Raw genomic sequence first — 23,130 nt, 5'->3', positions numbered from 1 at the left:
TAAGCAGTCGGGATGAGAGTGAAAAGGGAGCATTGTGCCTCCAGTCAGTGGCCTTATGTGTTGGAGAGGCTCTGAGAGGGTGATGTTCACTCAGCTGTGCCCCCTCAACGCCATTGTTGCAAATTCCACCTCATTTCAGTCGCTGTTTACTGAGCTCAGGCTGCTGAAGCCTGTTCATCCTGAAACCCCGCACACACACCTTGATTATACCTGAAGGTGTGTGTGTGTGTGTGTGTGTGTGTGTGTGTGTGTGTGTGTGTGTGTGTGTGTGTGTGTGTGTGTGTGTGTGTGTGTGTGTGTGTGTGTGTGTCCATGTGCGAGATGGTGGCCTGTGACATAATATGTCTAGCAGAACGCATTTAACCTGAGCGTTCACCTGTGCGCGCTGTGTCTCAGTTACGCACAGGCGGATTCCCTCCGGTGAGGTTTAGGTTGAGGTTTTACGGCTTCGTATTAGCAGTCGAAAGACGGAGCGAAGGCCATTATGTGAAGAAACGAAGCGTCAGTGTATGAGGGTTTACTAAAGACAGGCAGTGGACTCTTGGCTCAAAAGAAGGGGTGTTCACTCGCCATTTGAATGCAAAGTAGTGGATGAACAAGTGAGCTGTGTGTGTGCGTGTGTGTGTGTGTGTGTGTGTGTGTGTGTGTGTGTGTGTGTGTGTGTGTGTGTGTGTGTGTGTGTGTGTGTGTGTGTGTGTGTGTGTGTGTGTGTGTGTGTGTGTGTGTGTGTGTGTAAAGAAGAGAAGGAGGGCCAGCGGTGAGTTTTGAGAGAAGGGAAACTTGTTGAGAGAAACTGTCACACAAGCCTCTTTGGCACTTCAGTGCTGTTTTTCTTTTCTCTGCTCCACAATGCCACCAACATGGACCCACTTTATTGGGACTAATCCACACGGAGCATTCAGTTTCACTTTTTTTTTCCTTTCTTTTTTTGGGGGGGAGATGATATTCACGTTTTCTTCATTCTTTCTTTTCCCCGTGAAGTAATTTAGACACTTACCTTTTTTCAGTGTGCAGGGAGACAGAGTAAAACTTTCGTGTTGGCCAATGCGCCCCTGCGTCGGTCCCGTCCTGCAGAAGCATGTCCCGTCGGAAACAGAAACGACCCCAGCAGCTTATGAGCCTGACCCTCGGTGCCTGTCGGATACTTGAGCATGGTGAGAAATAGACTGTGTTATTAGAGTGTTGCTTATGCAGTAAGTTGGCATTCACATTTGATGGAAAATTCAGCCCTCAAATAGTCACTCATCCTAAGTATTCAGTGTTTGTGTCAGTTGATACTTTAAAGTGTTGGTATATCTTCTACTATGCTGTGCTAATACTGCACTTCAACTAATGCTTTAACCTTTTTCACCTCAGATGACTTGTCCAGACTTCTATGGGAAATAGTGGTTCAGCCTAATAATTTAATGGGAATCATCATTTAGAAATTGACTGTACCAGATTCATCAAACAGTTAAGTTTAATTTGTATTTGAATGGGAGTCTATATTTAGGTGCAGGCACAGACACTAAGGCCTGTTGGAATTACTGGCCTGCACAGTCTTTAATTCATTCTCCGTGGTTGCAGCCATTAGCAGCTTTCTTTGCCCTGTAAAAACCCAACTGTCTTCACTCCTCCTCACTGCCAGGTTCAAAGACACGGACCACCCAGAATCTGGGGACATACAGTAAAATCCACAGAGAAATATCTGTGGAAAAAAAGAGCACATAGGGGATTTGAAAATGTTTGCTAAGAGCAAAAAGGATGAGCATGAGAAGGTCAAGTTAAAGGAAACTTTGAGGCACTGAATAAGGTGTTCTAACCGCAATAGCATTAGACCCTATTGTCCGCTTTCAGCTTTGTTGCCGGGCACTGAGGCATGAACATACCCACGAAGAAGTGTGTATGTGACCGTGCGCGTGTGTGTGTGTGTATTTGTGTCTGTCAGTCCACTCCAGTTACGGGACTAGAGCTCACAATGTGTCATAAAACTGTAGCTTTCACACACACAGCTGTAAGTTCTGTATGTGTTTGCGTGTGCATGAGAGATCTTGTGCATACAACGTGGCTCTGTGTTGTGTATTGACAGCTATACTGTGTGCATGTGCTTTCACTTCTGTGCCTCTCTGCTTTCCTGAGTTAACTTAGCTGGGTGATGGCCTGTGAGTCATCATGTCTGTCTGCAGGCCTGTTTGTTTTCTTTGCACGCCACCTCTCTTCCTCTGCCTGGCCCTAAACATATCAGGAATGTGACCCCGGGAGCGTGGAAGGTCAAGTCTACCGGCCAATCAGGCTCCTAGTACAGTGTCCAGTACCCAAGCAGGCCTTAACATTTAGCACCTCATTGGGTTTACTGGGGGATGGGCTCCTGAGGAGATGAAAGAAAGACAGATTGAATGGAGGAAGAAAGGGAGAGAGGGATGGAAGACTGTCTTAGTATGAGTGTGTGGATGTGGCTTCTATTTTATTTGGGTGGGGGGTGGGGTAAAGTCTTGTCTTGCATCTCTCCATTGTCTTGTGCATGTTGCCCTAGAAACAAGGTAGGCTCCATTAAGGGTAAGCAGTATATTTTTTTGCAGACCAGTCAAATCTGTGTGTGTGTGTATGCGCAAGCATGTGTTCCTTCATGCATCACCGTGTGTCCGTATTTGTGTGTGGCGACAGTGGAGAGGAGGCCACAGTTGATGAGGATGGACAGGACAAAAGGGGAAAGAAAGCAGTGGAGAATGATAAGAAGGTGGAAATTCAACAGAGGGGTTAAAAGTCACCTTAATGCTTCCATTTCCTACACAGCAAGGAGTCAGCAAATGAAAGACTGCTCCTCTCACTGCCAGATTTGTTTGTGGTGTTTGTGGAAATTCATAGTTTAAAATTGTTGATGGCAAAAAAAATATATATATTTTTTAAAAAGTACAGATTTGTTTGTCATCATAAATGCTGAAATTACATTTAGATTTTCTCCTTTCAATTTCTCTAGATGAACCTTCGGCAGTGAAGTCGCAGTCCCTCCCATTTATTCCGGATTCTCCCTTGTGTTCTCCATCTTCTTCTCCTCAAAGCTCCCAGCTGTTCCTTGCTCTCAGTTCGTCCCTCAAAGGGTGTCCAGCCCCGTCTCTGCCCCCTGAGGGTCCAGTATTACCTTACTCACCGAGCCAGCCTTCACAGCAGGCCCTCAAAGACCCACCGCCCTCCCTCCCACCTGACTGCCATTCCTCCTTTCTGTCTTCCCAAACTCAACATCCACCCGTGCTCCAACCGTCTGATTGCAGCCCCACGTCTTCTGAAGGTTCCCTCGTCCACCCTTCCCGAGGTGCACACATGGCTTCTCCCAAGTTGGGGCTGTCAGCCACCACCACCACCTCATCTTCTTCATCATCATCCTCTGCCTCCCTATGTCCTCCACCTCACCCTGGAAGCCCTAGCCGTGTGCCCGAGGGCCCCCCGAGCCCCGTCACTCCCACTCCCAGCCCTGGAGTGACATCTGCCTCGGCTGCACCGTCCAGGGCCCAGCTGAGCATCGCTCTGATCCTGGAAGAGCTGCGGGTGCTGCAGCAAAGGCAGATCCACCAGATGCAGATTACGGAGGAGATCTGTAGGCAGGTGCTACGCCTTGGTGGAGCCTCGTACACCATAGACACACCCTCCCAGCATCTCCTCCCCCCCCTGCCTCAGCTTTGCTTGGAAGGCAGCAAAGGGGCAGCCAGCCCAACTAACCAGCCAACTCCATCTCAGCCTTCCACCTCTGTTGCTCCTCTCCTGGCATGTTTCTCCTCCCTGCTTCCCTCTCATGCCAACAAACCCACAAAGGCGAGCACTTCCTCATCTCAAATCCTGCAGCCCCACAAGCCCCAGGCAGAAGGGACAGGAGGGACGTCAGGGACTCATAGCTATCTGGGAATGAGCTCTCAGTCCTCAGCTCCATCCACCACTTCTTCTGCTACCATCTCCATGGCTTCCTCCAACTATCCTCTAGCCCTGTCTTTAGCTCTGCCCAACCGCTATCTTCACGAAAAATCTCCAAATACCACTTCAGTGACCGGACACAGTGGCCTGTCTTTTCTAAACTCATCCCTCTCCACATCAGTATCTATTGTCCCAAACTCCCAACATGCTTTGCAGTCTGTCTCTGGGGGAGACTCCTCCCCTTTATCCAGCTCCTCCAACGCTGGCCGTCTCACACATGGCTGCCGCTTTTGTGGGAAAATGTTCAGCAGTGACTCTGCCCTGCAGATACATCTGCGCTCACACACAGGGGAACGGCCCTACCAGTGTCCGGTGTGCCTCAGCCGCTTCACCACGCGGGGCAACCTCAAGGTGCACTTCCTACGCCATCGTGAGCAAAACCCAGAGCTCTCACTTTCACTCCTGCCACCTTCTCTGTTTGGGGTAGCGTTAGGGGTCAGTGGGGGAGCAGATATGGGACAGACCATGAGCAGTGGTAGCAGTAGCAGCGGTGTCAGTATGATTCAGAAAAAGCGAAAAAGTAGGCCTGATGATGAAACGTGTGGAGATAATTTGGAGGCCGGTGGTACCAGCACTAGCTTTTCTTTGGGTACCTCTGGAGGATCTACCCCTTCCACCCTGCCCCTGCCCCCTACTGTGGATCTGGCATTGATTTCCCACTCTATCCTGCAGCTGAATAGGGCTGCAGCTGTAGCCGCTGCGGCCTCTATCGCCTCAGGCTCATCCCACTCATCTGCCACCTCCTCAGCCTCCACCTCTTCTCTGGCCTCCTCCCTCCTCTCGAACCCTTCTTTGTCTTCATCCTCCACCCTCACGGGATTATTCAAGGGTGCCAAGCAGCAGCACTTTGATGAAAACACACCCCCTCATGCCCCAATGCTTTCTTCTGCGGCTTACTCCCAGTTAGCCCACCTGCCTAAGTTCCTTTTCCCATCTGTCTCCACTTCTTCCTCTACCCCTGCAGCACACTCACCCCTCTACAACCATCCAGCCTTGGGTTTGCTACGCACCCCTCTACCCTCTACTGCGGGCTCCCTCCAACTTGCCTCTTCAAGCCACTCTCAGCTCTCCTTCCCATTTTCCTCCTTTCCCAAAGCCCTAGGTCCAACCACCAGCACTCCGTCCTCCCTGGCATCCTCCACTCCCACATCTGAAACCTCCAAGCTGCAGAGGCTGGTGGAGAAGCTGGAGAAGGCTCCTTCCAGCTCCTCTTCTACATGGACGTCTTCCTCCTCTTCCACCTCCATGCTGGAGATGTTATCTAGCAGTACCACTACCTCTTCAGCCAACAGTCGTTTCACAAATGCCAGCACTTCTACCACCTATGTCATGGCGTCCCCACCATCTTCTACTCTTACCACTTCAAACTTCACCCAGGAGATGGTCGCTGCCCTCGGCATGGGTGCCAATGGAGCAGGTGTCATGGCGGGAGGGATGCTACCATCAGTAAACATCACAGGTCCAGCAGCTAACCTAGCAACCAATCAGTGTGGGGTGTGTTTACGGGTGCTGAGCTGCCCCAGAGCGCTGCGTCTGCACCAGGCTACACACCTTGGAGAACGTCCTTTCCCATGTAAGATATGTGGACGATCCTTCTCCACCAAAGGTAGCCTGCGGTCACATCTGGCCACTCATCATGCCCGACCACCAAATGCACGTGTCCAGAACTCTTGTCCACTCTGCCAGCGCAAGTTCACCAACGCTCTAGTGCTTCAGCACCACATCCGTATGCACCTTGGTGGACAGTTGCCACCAGATGGCACAGAGGACTCTGCACACGACTTGTCCACTGAAACTAATACAAAACCTTTGTCGCAGTCTCAATCCCAGTCCTCTGACCCAAACATTGCCTCTAGTAGAGCAAGTTCTGTAGCCAGCCACTCCAAGAGCCCACAGTTTCAAACTCCAGCAGCTGGCCCAGTCCCGGTCTCTGGCAGTATGAAATCTGCTGATTTCACAAAAACTCCCAGCAACGCTGCATCCTGCAGCCCAGACCCAATCCCCCCCTCTGACCTTAGTCCTGATCCCTTCATGAATCCCACCACACAAACTCCACCACCCGGCAGTGCTGACCCTCCTGTCCTTTGTGTCAGTGCCCCATTGCCAGCCTCTCAGCAGACAGATCAAAGTTCCCCAACTGGAGAAGACAAACAGGTTGATCAAGCCACTGCTGATGTCCATCCTTCTAAATCCACCCCCTCACCACTTTCTTCCACTGTTACCAAAACCACAGTGTCACCTACTGCCATGGTACCACTGGAATCTGGAGAGGATGAAGCATCTATCTCCTGTGATGCTTTCCTTGGCCCCAGTGCAAACCTGGAGGACTCACAAAGCACACCTGCCCTTGGTACCCCCTTTGCTTACACCTGTCCCAGTACCTCCTCCAACCCCAGCTTGAGTCAAGATGCTAATATTAATGCAACAACAACCTTGGAATCAGACTCAGTCTCCCCAAGGCCCCAGTCCCCAGAACCCATGGAAGAAGACAAAGATCAGTCTCCTCCACCAACAACACCAAAGGAAGACCCAGCAACTGTGCCTGATGAAGATCCCAAAATGATGAACACTTTGGAGACGGCAGAAACGACTGGCGTTGATGTAAGGGCTGCATCACAGAGAGCTGCCAGTTTCACAAGGGAGACACGTCAGAGCTTCCATTTTGGTTCCTATCGGAGGGAAGAGCGGGCAGAAGGCGTCAAGATTAGCGGATTAGCTCCAAGTGAAACACTGGATGCCTCTGTCCCCATCAACCTTGCCCCTACCCTGCCGTCTCCGTTGTCTCGTCCTGAGAAGAAGACCTATTGCTGTGCTGAGTGTGGAAAAGAGTATGCCAGTCGTAGTGGACTGAAGGTGAGGTTATTATCCATTGATAAGATGTATAGATATATTAACAGTACTTTTTTCAGGAGGTTGAGCCAATATTAAAGAGGTTTATTAACACATTCTTTTTTATATATATGAATTTGAGGCTAATAAATCATAATAATGGGCATTTTCATCATGAAACATTAAGAAGACGCAGACTGTGTTGACATATATGCCCCATAAATAAAAATGATAGATGCTGTTTTCAGTTGGCAGATGAAACTGCCCATGAATATTACACTACATTACCTTGGCATGTTTGATAGTTTTACCTCTACTAACTCGTACCTAATAATAGATATGATCAGGATGGAGATTGCATCTAGAATTAATTTCACTCTGTTCACCCTCAGGGCCACATGAAACACCACGGTGTTGTATCCAAAACATCACGTCCACCAGCCCGGAGTAGCCGTTCCTCTGCTGATCAGCTTCCTTCTTCCACATCTATGACTTCCTTGAACATTCCTGCCACCAGGAGCTCGACCGGTTTCTGGAACCAGTACCAAGCCTTCCTCAACACCAGTAATGAGCCAAATGATGACCCAGCTGCTGGACCCCAAGAGGAGAATGAGTCAGAACCTGCTCAGTCTCTGTCAGATCCAAGAGTTTCTGAAGCCGGGGAGGAGTCCGGTGAAGGGTCATAACTCAAGTCAACGTGATTGGCTGGATTCTTTTTTGGTGTTTTCAATCAATGTTTACCTTTTGGTGAAACTGTATGAACTTTTGCGTAGTACTGCTTCCTTAACACATTTCAAGTAGCCTGTCAGTTTGATAGTCAGAGTAATTATGTTTGTATGTGAAAGTTGTGAGTCAATCAGCTTGGTCTTGTGTTTAAAAAAAGAGACAGCTATTGTACAAATACAAATGAAAATATTCATGAAGTAACAAAGTGAGTCCATTAATTCCTGGATTTGTTAAAAAAAAAAAAAAAGGGACACTGCCTTTGGCTGAGGTCCGTAATAGTTGGAAGCACAGTCTAACATAAAGAATCTATGTTTGGATATGGAGAAAGAGTATTCCTGTTGTATCAATGTTTCATACCAGTCATGGGCCTAACAATTCACAGTATCTGTTTGTACTTGCCACCAGGTCCAGGTGGGTACAGTTTACTACATTTGAACATTTCTGATCATTATTAGTGAGTCACCAGAACGTATATTAAAAGAATAGTTTTAATTGATTTTATGTCATTGTGTAAGTGTTTTGGTACTCTTGTTGTGCCATGTACCAAATCTGATCCAAATGGCACCAAAGGAGGCTCAAGCTAACCAAAAGAAAATTTCTTTGCAAATGGTACGACCTTGGTCCATTTCATAACTAAAGGATTCTCTCCTTCAAGTGCAGAGTGAACTGATAAAAAAGGAAGAAATAGGTGAACACAACAAAATTGGGCAATCAAGGCCATCGATATGAATGTTTTTTTTCTGTGGGGAATAGTAAGTCTTTTGTCCCCCATTATGTGATCCAGAAAAACTACTTACTCGTCATTGTGGTTTATTTTTCACTATATTGTCCTGTCAAACCAGAAGCACAATTGCAGTGTTTGTGAGCCCAGTGAGGACATGGTCTTTTGTGTGACCTTTGACCTTCAGCTTTGTGAATATTATGATTGTTGTTTGGTCCAAATGTATTATCTGTAACACTATTTTCAGTTACTAAAGTTACTAAAACTCTTAAGTTACTATATATATATCAGAAGTCTATGTCTGTTTGTTGTAAGCTATACGTTCAATATATCCGCATTAAAAAACAATTTGGAAAGAAAACCCCCTTCATCTTGTTGAAGAGAATTTTTACTCAAAAGTGTCATAACTTGTGCTCTGGCTTTTCTTTCTCCATGAACACAGCTTGTAAGAATGCTTGTAGACACTTGAGTCTTGTCCAAACTGGACCGATGTCATTGATCGCTCCCAAGACAATCTGATCTCTCTTCTGTTGTTGTCACATCGACCAAGAGGAGGAGGCCAACTGTCTTTCCTCAGCTGTGGCCAACACAACAGCTGAGCTGCAGCATGTGAACACATAAGGTAGGTTACAGAAAACATGTGTGTTTTAAAAGACTTTGTGCACATGCAGCTACAAAGCATCATGTCCACAGCAGTCATCCTATGTGACATGAAATCTATAGCTGCCATTACAATGAACAAATGACCTCATGGCAACAGACATATACATGTGGCAGTCTACTGTTGTGATCTGAAACCAAACCAACAAGATTTCACTATATCAGTCAGAGAACAAAGTTTCTTTTAAAGCAAGCAGCAACGCAAAATACAAAGCAGTGGAAGGTATGGATGCAGGAATATGGATCATGTGATTTACTATTTAAATGTATGCGCAATGTGTGCATTAGAGGGCGCAATTTCTCTTTTTCCTTAACACGGACAGTACTGATAAAACCTAAAAATGACCACATCTTAAAAATATTCCTATAGAAAGTTGAGAGAGAGAGAGAGAGAGAGAGTCCAAAATCATCTTGGCAAAATCATTTGTTGTGGGATTCATCACGCAGCATAGTGTTTACGCTCTCTTTTCTGTCAATACAGCTTCTTGCATTTTAGGGAGAATTAAGTCATTTAATCTTTGCCTGAGGATAAGGGCTGACCGTGCCAAGTCTAATGCCAAGGTCACCAAGTTGATTCCAGCCCTCCATGTCAGAGGGGCGGGCTGATTTAGGAGGGGGAGGTTTACAACCCTCTACTTTCCAGCTAAAGGTCTCCGGGGAGTATCAAACTACCACGTCTGCAGCGGAGAGAGAGGGAGAGGAGAGGGGATCAAAATAAGCCGACTGAAGGATAGGACAGAGAGAGGACAGCGAGGAGTTAAGATTGCTTCATGAAAACAAAGTCGGCTGCAACATCTGGAGCAAAGCGCAAAGCCGAATTTGGACATAAAGTGTACGCGCAGCCTGCAGCTCCAGAAGCCCCTCTCTGACTTCCTGCTTCAAGTAACGTCCGATAATTTGGTTAAATAAATTCACCAAAACTCGAGAAGAATGCACAGACTGGACAAATACTTGTCGTGGTTTAAGTAACACAAGTTATAAGTTGCAGAGGCTCACTGCTGCACATCTTCGGGGAACTTTTTTGCGCTCTGCGCCAAGTCGATCTCGTTTGCGCCAGGACTTTGGCTGATGGGGATAAGTTTCCGCAGATAATGTTTTGACAAATAGCAAGGAGAAGGTTGCGCGAAGTGTAACGAGGAGATCTGTTCGTTTTTCACTGTTTTTTTCCCCCTGGAGAACCAAGTGATGGCACTGGAGCTGAAATCGCTTGTCCTACTGCTGCTGCTGGCGGTGGTGTGGGAGCTGAGCGCACAGGGAGCGACAGAGCGACAAGTCAATCCAGAGGTGAGGAAAAAACAAAAAACAAAGGTGGAGAATCAATCTAGATTACAGAGTTAAAGACAGGCACATAAACATAGACTAGGAGAGTCTCAAATGAATCCATAGCAAAAACGCAGATAAACAGATTCTGACAATAGGAATCAAGTTAAATAAACCCAGACAAAGCCACATAAATAAATCCAGATCTGTGGTATAAAGCCACATAAATAAATCTCAGCTCGAGGAATAAGACATTAAATCTAAAATAGATAACTGAATATAGATAAATAAATCCACATTTGACAAATAAAACAAAATAAGTGACCATGAAAAAGCCACAAGATAACAAAATACAAGTGGAGTTTAAATTATTGAGTAGTCTGTTCTTTACCTGTAAGACTGAATTAACTTTTTAGTAACTCATTTCAATAAATGTTATGGTCTGATTTCATTTCAGGATAAATTTACTCATAATGATGTACTTACGTTGTGTTTGTGGCCGCCTTAAACAAAACCAGTATAGCACAGTTAAAACTGCAAATCTCTGCATTTGTCTTGTGGTGGCGCAGGAACATGGGAAGGGCTGTGACCCTGGGTTAGAGGAAGCAGCCCATAATGATGATAGCGCTCATGAAAACACTGAGAAATGCTGAGAGGGCAAAAGCAGCGAGAGCAAGAGAAAAAGCAAATGAGGAGAAATGCATGAGCTTGTATTGTGGTCAGGGCAGAGACAGAGGCAATTTTTGTGGGACTGGAGATGGGGAGTGGAGGGGAGGGTTGGGGGGGTTAGGAGCCCGGTGGAGGGGGGGCAAGAGAGCTGTGGGTACAGATGTACTCTGAGGGATGGGGAGATGTAATTGTTGACATGTGTCCTGTGGACTTGGGCGAAGTGGGTTTTACAATCTGAGAAGTTCTGCAGCATCTCAGCGAAAGGGCAGCTGTGGAAAAACACTCGCCACAGTTTGAACTCCAGCTCTGTACATTAAAGACTTTCAATAACCCACTGAGTTGAAGCACCATGGAACTAAGTAGTGTCAGATATTTTTCTGTCTCTCATCTGTTCTTTTCTGTTCTACTTTGTTCTTTTTTCTCTCTGTTCTGATCTTTCATGTCTGCAGCATCAGCAGTCCTCCAGTCCAACTGTGTTAGGAGGTTCTGCATTAATGTTACAGGAAGTGACTGTTACTGCACCCCTACACACCTGCCTCCTTCAGCATAATTAGTAAATACTAACTCAGTGTGTGTTGGAGTGTGTGACTGTGCATGCATGTGTGGGAGTTGAGAGGTCTAAATGATTCTGCTAGATCACACACTGGCGCCAAATGTCTCTCTAATCACGACTATAGAATTATATTTCCAGCTGTGCCAGTGGAAGAAAGCTGAGCTGACTCCACTGACCTACATTAGTCTGTCAACCTAAAGGCCCACTCTGTAAAATGTAAACACAGGAGTCATCTCACTGCCATAATTCAAAATACAGGAGTGGAGCCTGCCATCACGTCTAAATCTAATTACACATACTAACACTTTGGCAATTATAGCCTATATATGTCAATCAGTATTGTAAATTTAAGGACATTCTTTGAAATCTTCATCACTATAGCTGCCACTTTTGCATATAGCCACTACCTGGATATACTACTGTAAAGAAATGGCTCCAACATACAGTAATTATTTTACTGACTATTTTACATGTTAATGATTAATAATCGATTGATAGTTAAAGAATAACACAGCAGAAGTACATTTTTTAAGAACAAGAGTATTTGTGACGTAGGCTACTGTCGTCACCCATGACTGTGGCAAAGTCCAACTAAAGAATAGATTTTTATGTAAGAAGTCCCATAAAGATCATTCATGATATAATAACAAATATGGCTTCATTTAAATTTGCAATGCCCTGACTTCCTTTAGTTCCGTTTCCAGTACAAGCTAAAAATATTTAATGGAGCAAGCGAGGCATCTTCTAGGCTTCACTGGAGGACATAAATGAGACTGAACATGTTGGGCAGATGTAGCGCTTCAAACAAAGTCTGACCTATTTAATATATCAACAAAAAGGCCGGTGGGAGAAAAGAATAAAAATAAAGCAGGTGGAAGAAGAAGGTGATTTTGCCTGCCATTGTTCCAGAGAAACAGAATTGAATGTTGAAACTGAAACATAGAGATGAGTTACGAAATATTAAACACTTTGTAAATAGGTTGAGTCATCTAAAAAAAAGTTGAACTTTTTAGATCATCACTGTCGACAAGAGCAACACCAGTATCAACACAGGGAACTGAGCTTTAACGGTTGCAGTGGGGATTTGCACTAAAGTAAGACATGAGCCGAGGCAACGGGAGAATTTAATTTAAATTCATGTTAATTTAGTAATTTCCCTCCTCTGTTTTATGATCGTCTTTTTAAAAAAAAAGTTTTAACTTTCCTTGTTCAGATAGCGCATGTCCGTGATCTCATGCTTCCTCCACAAACCCACAAGTCAGCAGTATCTCACCACCACTCAGCTACTGAGTAGGATGTTTGTGCTTCACTTAACACTGAGTCTAATTAAGTGAGCGGTTGCATGTTGGTCAGAGGGTCTGCGTGAGACAGATAAACAGTCGGGTGCTTTAAGGATGCAGAGGTCACTTCCTGTGGTCTGTGGCAGACAGGAAGTGGGCAGTTGGTGTACCTTGGTGTGTCAGCAGCCACCTGCCCCTAACACACACACGCACACACACATTTTCTCCAAAGTGGCCACAAATCCTCTCTTATGCACACGCACACAGGAATGGCTATAAGCTGAGATCATTCACTACAAAGGAAGACAAATGGACATGAGCTGAGATGATGAGGGTGAGACAGAGAGAACAGTGAGCACGCTGTTGATGCATAGAAAGGAAGGCATTGTGACCATGGGAGTGATGCAATCTGGGGGGAAAAAAAGGAACAGTCGGAAATTGAAGCTGAATGGGATGGGGGTGTGAATCACAGTTGTCATGCACACATCCTGTGTGATATCTGCCCTCGTGCCCTTAACGAGCATAAGAAATATTCTAATTGGTTAGAGCAGTAACTTTACAAGACCCATCCTGTTGTCTGACTAGTCATTTAGAGGAAGGGGGAGGAAAGGCAGGGAGTAAGGAAGGAAGGGTGCGTATACTTTTTAGACAAAGCCCACATCCTGATGGTCACCAGTGGGAGGCCCTGAGAGCAGACAGGAGGTGTTACAGGAAATAAGGTAATGCACAAAGGTATTGCCTCATTTCTATCATAAAGAAAGTGAGAAATGAGCATCATTTTCAGAGAAGTTTTATTTTTTCCCCCCCGTGACAAACCTGTGTCATCGTGATTTGTTCAGGATCGACCCATTAGTCAAATGATACTCGCAGGGATGTGTGTTTTTCCACTCTTGTGTCACCAGCTCTTATTGTCGTTGGCCATGGAGGAGTTGTTTTAATAGACAGCAGCTGGGGATTACACACACACACACATGCTGCAAAAGGTTTCTAGATGTGTGCTGAGGGCCGTGTGGATAGGAACGCTCCGAAACGTAGTCCTCCTGCAGCAATAGCCTCAAGCAAACTCAATAAAGAGTTTAAACAGTTTGGTTTTATGTGTGGTACCAAATGTAGCTACACACACCAAGCCCCTCACATACACAACCACACAAAATCACACGTTAACAGCCAATAACGGGCTTCTACGAGTGAATTGGGAGCTATAATTTCATACGTTTATGAATCATCTGACATAATAGTGCAGCCCTCTGGACAGAGTGAGTGGATGTGTAATGAGGAGCTGTGTGTGTGTGTGTGTTGTATACCCAGCATGCATCAGTTGGACTCCCATCGCTGTTGACCAGAGTTTCTTTCCATTGGCCGTCACTGAACGGAACAACTGACTCTTTTTCTTTTCTGAAATGCAATCCCTCCTTCTCCTTTTCTCATCCTATGTAAAATGAGCACTCTGCCCACTGACATCCATAGCAACCACTGTTTGATTCTTCTAGATCTTCCATTAAACAATAAACTCACATGGCTGCGTACGAGCGAGCTGCGCCCTTGACCTCAAAACCCAGGGTTTGACTTAACTCAAAGATCCTTTGCTTCTTTGTGTCTGTGTATTATCTGGATTGACTCTAACACTCACACATGTGTCCATACAGCGGTTTGAAGCAGTTCACATCACAACCAAGGGTTCTGTGCGCCATTACTGCTGCAGTTTCCAGAGCGTATATGGAAAGACTGTGGAGTAGCTCAACTGAATTAAAAAAAAATAGAAATGATTTGATGCAAGAAAATATATCACATATTATATTAGCTAAGCAGAGACTTAAAATGTACTAAGAATCATGGGTAAGTAGTTGGTGAAGTTGCAAAAAGTAATAGCTAAGTAGTGGAGATTGTTATGAAGGGTGAATAGCTAGAATAGACTGAACATGGATGAATAATTGGAATCACAGGCTTTCAGTAAAGTGAGTTTATCTGTGTCTAAAAGCCAACCGACAAACGAGGCTGGGAACCACCGGTCTACATCAAAAGCCTGTAGTCATCTCCTATGCCACAGTAAATAGTGACCATTTCCTCTTCCTGGGTTCCTGCTGCTGCTTTAGTTACTCAGCCCCATTAGTGTGGTCAAAAGTAGTCTAGTGTGACGGTGAATAAGACTTTGTCAAGTCACCTGAGGGACTTGTGAAAGAGGCGTGGAGGCCCTATAGTTAAAACAAGTGTTCGGTGTCATTCAACAGCAGCCTTTTGACTGCTGAGGGAAAAATCGGGAGTTTGCGCAAAAGAAAACACAGTGAATGTGTCAAATCAGGCCTTAAACACCCACTTTGTGATACTCACAGAGAATGTGGTGCTAAAGTCGAACTCAGAGAGAGGAAAAGCAACATTAATAATTATTAGAAGACCCACAAACTTCAGGAGCCTCATTATAGCTCTTAATTACAACCTTCAGATGTAACTAAGTCCATCTTTCCCTCCTTGCGCTCCTCTCTTTCCTGCTTATGTGGATGTGCTGTAACAGTGGCAAACAGTGAGTCTTTATGTGTCCACTGGAGCTGCATGGGTGAGTCAGACCCAGAAAGGGCTCATTCAGGGGTGAAGTCTAAACACCGAGACCTCCATGTCTCCCAAAGACACAGAGGGAGAGATTAGACCTTCAAGGGCTCCCAAACTGCCATTCACTTACAGCCCAAGCTTGAGTGCAAGGCTGGATAATCATCAGGGCTATTCATGCAAGTATAGTCATGTATAAACCTACAGACCTATAGTCTATGAACTCATACATTTGCCTTGTGCTGTATTTTCTCAGTGGAAAAAGGGCGCCGGCAGGTTTTTTTTACTTTCAATGTATTTAGCAGCTATTAGCAACAGATATACAGGAATAATGGAGTGGCTCTGGGTGTGGTTGTTCGTCAGTATTTACCCTCAAGTCTCTGGGTTTTCCATAAGAGAGGGATGAGGGAGGAGTGACGAGGCGAAGACAGAGACATGGACGTGGGGGGAAGAGTTTGTCTTTGAGGTTTGGATGCGACTAGGAAGAAATTCCCAGTGAAATTACTGACTGACGCTGCTGCTTGACTGGAGACGTTGGCTGAGGTTGCCCAAGGCCTGAGTCTCACCCTGGGACACTCCCTATCTTCCGCTCTTCTCTCCCAATCCCCTGCTCAGCACATATACACTCACTAGGATTATGGCTTTTCCAATCTTATACAAAACGTGGAATAATTACATAATAGATCACATCAAGTCGTCCTGTGTAAGGAAAAAAAATCAGCCTCCATAAAGACACGGACACAAAAAAGTCTGGAAACTTTCATCAGTCAAGCTCATACTGTATCCAAACAATAAAACACATCCTAAAAGCGCATTACAAGCGCACAAAGTCACTGTGCACAGCAGAATATCAAAGTGGTCTCGGTTTTCACTGCACTCACAATGGCCTCAGTGTTATTTTTCAGCTCCACTTTGAGAGGGAAAGAGTTTAGGAGAAACTGTGTGGGGGTGCGGCGCGAAGCCGCTGGCACCGGTCCAGATGTCAAACCAGCACCGCAGCGAAATGGGTTTCCAGGGGAAAGTAAGGTCAATCATAGCGGAGACTGAGGGATCTGGATCACTGGAGAACTCAGTGACCATCGTAATATGTGCTCCAAATGGTTTAAACAAATGCTTTAATCATGTCCAAACTCAGCGACTTAAGTTATAACTGTCACAATCTGCACTGAAACACAAACAAGTGGTCACAGAATAACTTCAGAGTCGATACTGAAGTTAATCTGTAGCCTAACTCTGTGTGGGGGTTTTCCTTCTCCAGTTTCTGGTTTTATTGTAACTTGAACTGCCTTTGTTTGAAGTTTTTTTTTTTTTTTTCTTAGGGGGTTTAAACTTGGCAGCGTTCTTTCATGTTGACCTGGACTTCAGTGGTGCTCGCCGGAGAGCCAAATGTTGATGGTTGAATAGCTTTTGTGTTTAGTCATTGCGTGGAGTCGGGCCAGGTGCCTGAAACTGATGTTGCTCCTGCTGGCTACAAGATACCAAAACACTGAGAGACATTATTTAAGAGCTTATTTTTGATGTCAGTTAGAAATGTGTATTTGCTGCAAGCGCACACAATCAACATCGTAGGCTACCAGACACTTGGTTTACCCTGAATCACCACAACAGAATCAGGTGACTTAGGGAAATGTTTTTGCATCTGTTTCTAATCCAAGCCCTTTTTTTTCTTAGATACTAAGACTGGAGTTTCCTCATTTTCAATGTTTTCTCCCTTTTTTTTTTTTTTTTTTGCTTTGTCTTGTAGTCATGGCTACAGCAGTATGGTTACCTGCCCCCGGGGGACCTGAGGACCCACGCCCTCCGCTCCCCTCACTCCGTCTCCTCAGCCATCGCCGCCATGCAGAGGTTCTACGGCCTCACCATCACCGGCTCCTTCGACGACAAGACCGTTGCGTGAGTATCAGACAGCAGTTTTCTGTTCATGGAGCTTGGGTCAAATATATCAAAAGTGATATAGTTGTTCCCCACCTTGTTGTAAGTGGAGTTGTGTTGTGTTGTGTTGTGTGGCAGGGCCATGAGGCGGCCGCGCTGTGGAGTGCCAGATAAGTTTGGTGCTGAGCTGAAGAGCAACCTGAGGAGGAAGCGATACGCCATCCAGGGCCTGAGATGGAACAAAAATGAAGTCACTTTCTCGTAAGTCAACAGTGCTGCTTTTGAAGAATGTGATGCATCTACAGGGACACGGTGTAAACTATTTTTACACTTTGATTAGTTTACCTAGTTAAGTGGAAATAACTCTTTCTTATCTCTCCCATCCTCCCCTTCCCCCTTGTTTAAACACTCCTCAGTATACAGAACTACACGCCTAAGGTGGGTGAGTACGAGACCCATGAGGCCATCAGGAAGGCCTTCAAGGTGTGGGAGAGCGTCACCTCTCTGCGTTTCAAGGAAATCCCCTACAGTTACATACGGGACAAGGTAACGGAGTTCGCCGACATCATGCTCTTCTTTGGTGAGGGTTTCCATGGCGACGCCAGCCCGTTCGATGGTGAGGGGGGCTTCCTGGCGCATGCCTATTTCCCTGGTAATGGCATCGGCGGAGACACCCATTTTGACGCTGCCGAGCCATGGACGGTTGGAAACCGGGATCTGATGGGTAAGAACAAGGATACATCCAGTCTGACCTTCTGATAAACAGGATTTGTTTTCTTCAGTGAATCACTGACAACACAAGAATAAGCTCAAATAGTGGGAGTTACTTGTTGTTACATGATGTTGGGAGACAGGACTCCTTGTTTTTTTATTTCGCTGTCACAAGCACAACACAGGCAGCAACACGTCCAGTCTTGTATCAGTACATTTTAAGGAGTGAATCCTCCAGGGGATGTTGATACTGCAGAAATGGAGACGTGTTTATTTCTGAATTGTGGAAAACACACGGCTGTGCAGTGTCAGCTGTTTGAGTCCAACACATTTTCATGTGACACCACAGCTGTTTTTATTTTTGATCCTTTAATCTGTCAGGTTATTGGGTGAGTTGGAGTGAGTCACTTCAAAATGAGGAAACTGGAGCATTTACTCCTCCTCCTCCTCCTCCTCCTCCTCCTCCTCCTTCATAACTCATCGTTTCATCAGGAAAACTTTTTTTTTTTCCTCCTGTCTCCTGCTTTAGTCAGATTGTTCAGAAAAAGTCATCATAAATTGTCTTGTGGTTGATATTGTTTCAGGTAATGATGTATTCCTGGTTGCGGTGCACGAACTGGGCCATGCTCTGGGTCTGGAGCACTCCAACGACCCCTCAGCCATTATGGCTCCTTTCTACCAGTGGATGGACACCGAAAACTTCATACTTCCTGATGATGACCGCAGAGGGATACAGCAACTCTATGGTATGTTATCAACAAAGTTTTGGTTCAAATCATTGCCAGAAAAAAGGCCATTATCTGTTTTGTTGTCTAGTTTACATTATAAAGGGTTTGGAGCTCGAGTTGCTTTAGAGACAGTCTATCACAAATCTATCACCAAATAACAAACTAGCTCAAACCTAAACCTAAACTTTGCTCCAAACCCTTGTGAAACTGTGTGATGAAGCCTCATTTAATATAACAGAATATCCACACTAAAGATTTCCCTTGTGTCCTTTTTCCACACAGGCACAGGATCAGGCCCTCAGCCCCCTCCTGTCACACCCCGTTCACCTTACAACCCCGATCCCACATATGCACCAGACAAGCCTCGCTTTGGCCCCAACATCTGTGACGGGCACTTTGACACCATCGCCACCCTGAGAGGAGAGATGTTTGTGTTCAAGGTAAACCCACCGTCTCATAGTTGAAGTTTTGATTCAACAGTTTGGCCACTGGACAGTTTTAAATGATCCTTTTCCCTCTCAGGATAAGTGGTTCTGGCGAGTGCGTAACAACCATGTGCTGGATGGATACCCCATGCCGATTGGTCACTTTTGGAGGGGATTACCCACTCATGTTAATGCTGCTTTTGAAAGGGAAGATGGGAAATTTGCTTTCTTTAAAGGTAAGCCAGAGCTTTAAAACTCATTAAAACTACTCTTTGCCAAACAGGAAATGTCTTGCAGATACCTGTTATGGTTCTGTTTCTGTTTCTGTTCCCTCTGTGCCTCATTCTGTCTCTCCGTGTCTCTAGGGGACAGGTACTGGGTGTTCAGTGAATCTATTCTGGACTCTGGTTACCCCAGAAATCTGAAGGAAATGGGCAGCGGACTCCCCAAAGACCGACTAGATGCGGCTCTGTTCTACACACCGACTGGACAAACATTCTTCTTCAGAGCCAACAAGTTAGTCATCTTCACTGCGCTTGCGTGTGTGTGTGTGTGTGTGTGTGTGTGTGTCATGCTGTGATGAAACTGTGCTGATGTTTATCAAGAAGGAGTTTCAAGGAAAGTCCATTTGCGTCACCTTCACTGGAAGATACAGCATGTTTGACTGCTGACCATAAAAGGTTGAAACACATGAAGTCAATCACTAACCCTGAGCTACAAAACCTGCTTCTCATTTAAACATGAAAACAAACCCTGAGGAAACTTTAAGGCGTGCAGCGCCTCCCTATATTTAAACCATATAGTCATTGTTATAAAAAAGGTGGGTTATACGCAGAAGTCAGTGATTATCATGGTGCAAACAGCCACCTACTTAAACAAAGTCCATGAGTCCTCAGACGTATTGGAAGAGGTGAAGAGTTGCTGCTTCTGAGGAAACAACACTTAAACACTCTGCAGACCATTTCGTATTCAGCCAAGTGTTTAGATTCAGCAGGAACACACACGTCGATTCGGAGTAGGGGTTGAAGTTTTCCGGGTCAAGAGCCAGTTTGGATTTGTGTCATTTGAGAAGAGTTGAAATCAATCAATCAAGTTTATTTCTAAAGCACATCCGGTCTCAGTTCTATGGAATAAGTCTCAAGTGAAGCGTTTTAAGTCCTAGTCACTTCATAACTCCTTTAGGGATAAAGTATTTTCAGGAGTCTTTCAGGGAAAGTCAAACGCCATTTAGGGCCATTCCAAACGAAACCACAAAACCTACAGGCAAAATCCCAAATATAGTTTCACATCTGTCAGAACAAGTCCTAAGTCAAGTTCCAAACCCTTTAAGGCAAGTCCCAGACGTACGCATCACACAGTTTGGTCATTTTAAATGATTTTAGCCAGAGTCAAGTAATGAATCTTTTGGGGAGACGCTAGGCCAAATCTCAAGTTACTTGAGAGAAGTCCAAGTTAAGTGTTAAGTCCCTTTGGACAAATCCAAGTCAGGTCTCACAAGTCTCTTTAAAGACAAGTCAAATCTCATCCTTTAAAGTATATTTTTGGGGCTTTTATTGCCTTTAATTGATAGTACAGTCAAGAGAGAGACAGGAAATGGGGAGGCAGAGAGTGGGGGAATGACACGCAGGAAAGGGCCGTCCGACGCGGGACTCGGACCGGGGCCGCCTGCACCGAGGACCGAGCCTCAACATGGGGCAGCAGCTCCACCCAGTGAGCTAAACGCCGCCCCACAGTTTAAAATCTTAGGTTTGTCAGAACAAGCCTCAAGACCTTTAAAGGAGGAAGTCCAAGTCAAATCTAAAGTCATTGTTGTCTCAAGTCTTTTGGGGGCTCTGAATGTGACCATAAACTAAACTCTCTTTACTTCTGCCCTCTCATCTTCTGCTCAGATATTACCGTTTCAATGAAGACATGAGAAGTGTCGACGATGGGTATCCAAAAGCTATTAATGTGTGGCAGGGAGTGCCTGACAACATCAAGGCAGCCTTCATGAGCAAAGATCAAGGTACGGATTCTGTTTCTATTATTACTACGATGACGATTTGTGACAAGTTGCTTTTCTCACTGTCACCGGTTTGTTGCTCACCGTGTGCTTCCATCCCCCAGCTTACACCTACTTCTACAAAGCCAACAAGTACTGGAAGTTCAACAACCAGATGATGCGTGTGGAGCCAGGATATCCCAAATCAGCCCTTCGCGACTGGATGGGCTGCCCCAATGAAGACCCCAAGACGGACGGAGGAAGAGGAGGAGGTGGACACGACAAGGACAAGGACAGAGACAAGGAGCAGGAGGACAAGGACACAGATAGAGATAGAGATAGAGAGAGGGATAGAGAGAGGGAAAGGGAGAGGGAGAGAGAGAGGGAGAGGGAAAGGGAGAGGGAGAGAGAGAGGGAGAGGGAGAAGGGAGAGGACAAAGAGGTGATCATTATTGAAGTGGATCAGGAAGGAGGGTCCGGTGGCGGAGCCGGGGCAGCAGCGGTGGTGGTGCCGCTCTTCCTCTTAGTGTGTGTGATCGCAACGCTGGCAGCCTTGGTGTTTTTCCGCCGGTACGGTACCCCACGCCGACTCCTCTACTGCCAACGATCTTTATTGGACAAGGTGTAGACGGAGGAGGAGGGAAGGGAGGGGAGAGGAGGGGAGCGAGAGCCAGGGAGAGAAAGAAAAAGAAAGTGGAAGGAAATGTCAACACAGATAACAGAGCAGGAGAGAAAGAGGTGAAACAGGAGAAAGAGCAGAAGGAAAAGCGCCAGACTTGCATTTTAAAAATATTTTTTACCACTGCCAGATTTCCTTTTGCTCTGTCTCTCTCGACCACTCCGTCCTTCCATGTTTTAGGCCTTTACTTCTTTTTTTCTCTCTCTCCCTTCTTTCTCTGCCCGTCTCCTCGCGGTAACTGACGCCAGCTCTTTGCTGTTTGTTTTAGCCTTTTTCAATGTCTTATTTTTAAGTTTTTGTCAGTGGTCAGTGTTTGTGTCCTCGTGAATTTCCGCTTTGAACCTGCATCATCGAGACGCCCATTCTAGCATGTTCTCTCGCGCAAGCAAACTGTGTGTTTGATTTGTTCGTTCTTCCCCCTCGTAAACTTGCACGCAATCCCATAAACACACACATTTTGAAAAACCACAGTGGTACAGTCATTGTGTTCCTTAATCTTCCAGTAAAGAACCATGTCAGAGCCAGTATGGACCATGAAAGGGAAACAAAACATTAAACCTTACGAAGCATGAGATACACTCATATCAGAGTGAAGCGATAAATCCAACTGTGTCTTCTCCTTTTTTTATATCAATGTCTAGTTCTGATTATTATTATAAATGATGTTGTCATTATTATTTTGACTATTACTATTATTGTTGTTGTCCTCTGTGTAAAGAATGTGTTTTGTACATTGTCATTAAAAAGTCCTGCTGGACAGTGACATTCAGTTTTGAAAGTGGCCTTAATTTTATATATGTGGGGACAGTGAATGGGGAAGGGGGTTATGTATTCTTGAAACTTGATTGTTTTTTTTGTTTTTTTTTAACCTTGAATCCATCTCAAATGAAAATAAATTGACAATCTGAAAATGACTCCTTTTTGTCATTGTACTTGTTTACAGTTTTCAAATCATGGTGCTACATTACTAGTCAGGGGTTATAAGTAGTTTAACAACAATGATAATGATACTAGTCATGATGATAATAATGATAATGATCTAGTTTTCTCAACGAGATTGTGTGTGTGTCCTTACTCACTTATATTTTTAAGCTTTTCTTACAAAATAAAGTAATTTCAAAAGGCTTTCTGTGCTTTGATTCTCACTTTGTAAACCGTTCCCTTCATCTTTCTCTCTTTCTGTCTCTTTCTCTTAAAGGTCACATACTGTAGAAAGTGAGATTTCCATGTGTTGTTTTTAATTATAGAGAAGGTCTTATTAGTGTTAAAGTGCACACATATTCCAATGAGCTGTCAGGATTTTGTAATTTTGTGACATCACAGCTGTACAGCCATGCTTCCTGTCCAACCAGGCCCCGCCGTCCCACCTGTTTCGGTTGTTTTAACTTTATTAAGCACAGACAGCAAGTGGTCATTCTGCAGTGGAGCTAACAAATCTACAAGCCAATGAGATGTTGAGAAAAAAAGCTGCACAATCATTGGATGTCAGGAAGCCAACACAACGTTCCCAAGAGTAGTAATGCTACACAACATTGGCTAACTCTTTTGTAGAA

The 23,130-nt window shown here is 45.1% G+C and overlaps 2 protein-coding genes across 2 annotated transcripts; both read left to right on the top strand.

Moving 5' to 3' along the window:
• The first annotated feature begins 1,036 nt into the window (after positions 1–1,036).
• On the top strand, positions 1,037–8,254 carry sall2 (spalt-like transcription factor 2). Its single transcript, XM_083992229.1, has 3 exons — positions 1,037–1,154; positions 2,957–6,795; positions 7,164–8,254. Exons 1-3 carry the CDS (start codon positions 1,079–1,081, stop codon positions 7,455–7,457), a joined length of 4,209 nt encoding a protein of 1,402 aa, XP_083848355.1. The 5' UTR covers positions 1,037–1,078; the 3' UTR covers positions 7,458–8,254.
• Positions 8,255–9,539: 1,285 nt separating this feature from the next.
• mmp14b (matrix metallopeptidase 14b (membrane-inserted)) lies at positions 9,540–22,693 on the top strand. Its single transcript, XM_083992232.1, has 10 exons — positions 9,540–10,162; positions 16,926–17,074; positions 17,192–17,314; positions 17,470–17,777; positions 18,349–18,510; positions 18,775–18,932; positions 19,015–19,153; positions 19,283–19,433; positions 20,807–20,922; positions 21,024–22,693. Exons 1-10 carry the CDS (start codon positions 10,064–10,066, stop codon positions 21,524–21,526), a joined length of 1,908 nt encoding a protein of 635 aa, XP_083848358.1. The 5' UTR covers positions 9,540–10,063; the 3' UTR covers positions 21,527–22,693.
• Positions 22,694–23,130: the final 437 nt, after the last annotated feature.

The sequence above is a fragment of the Trachurus trachurus genome (genome assembly GCF_905171665.1).
Source record: "Trachurus trachurus genome assembly, chromosome: 17".
NCBI lineage: Eukaryota > Metazoa > Chordata > Actinopteri > Carangiformes > Carangidae > Trachurus > Trachurus trachurus.
This window is presented reverse-complemented; position numbering and strand designations above follow the sequence as displayed.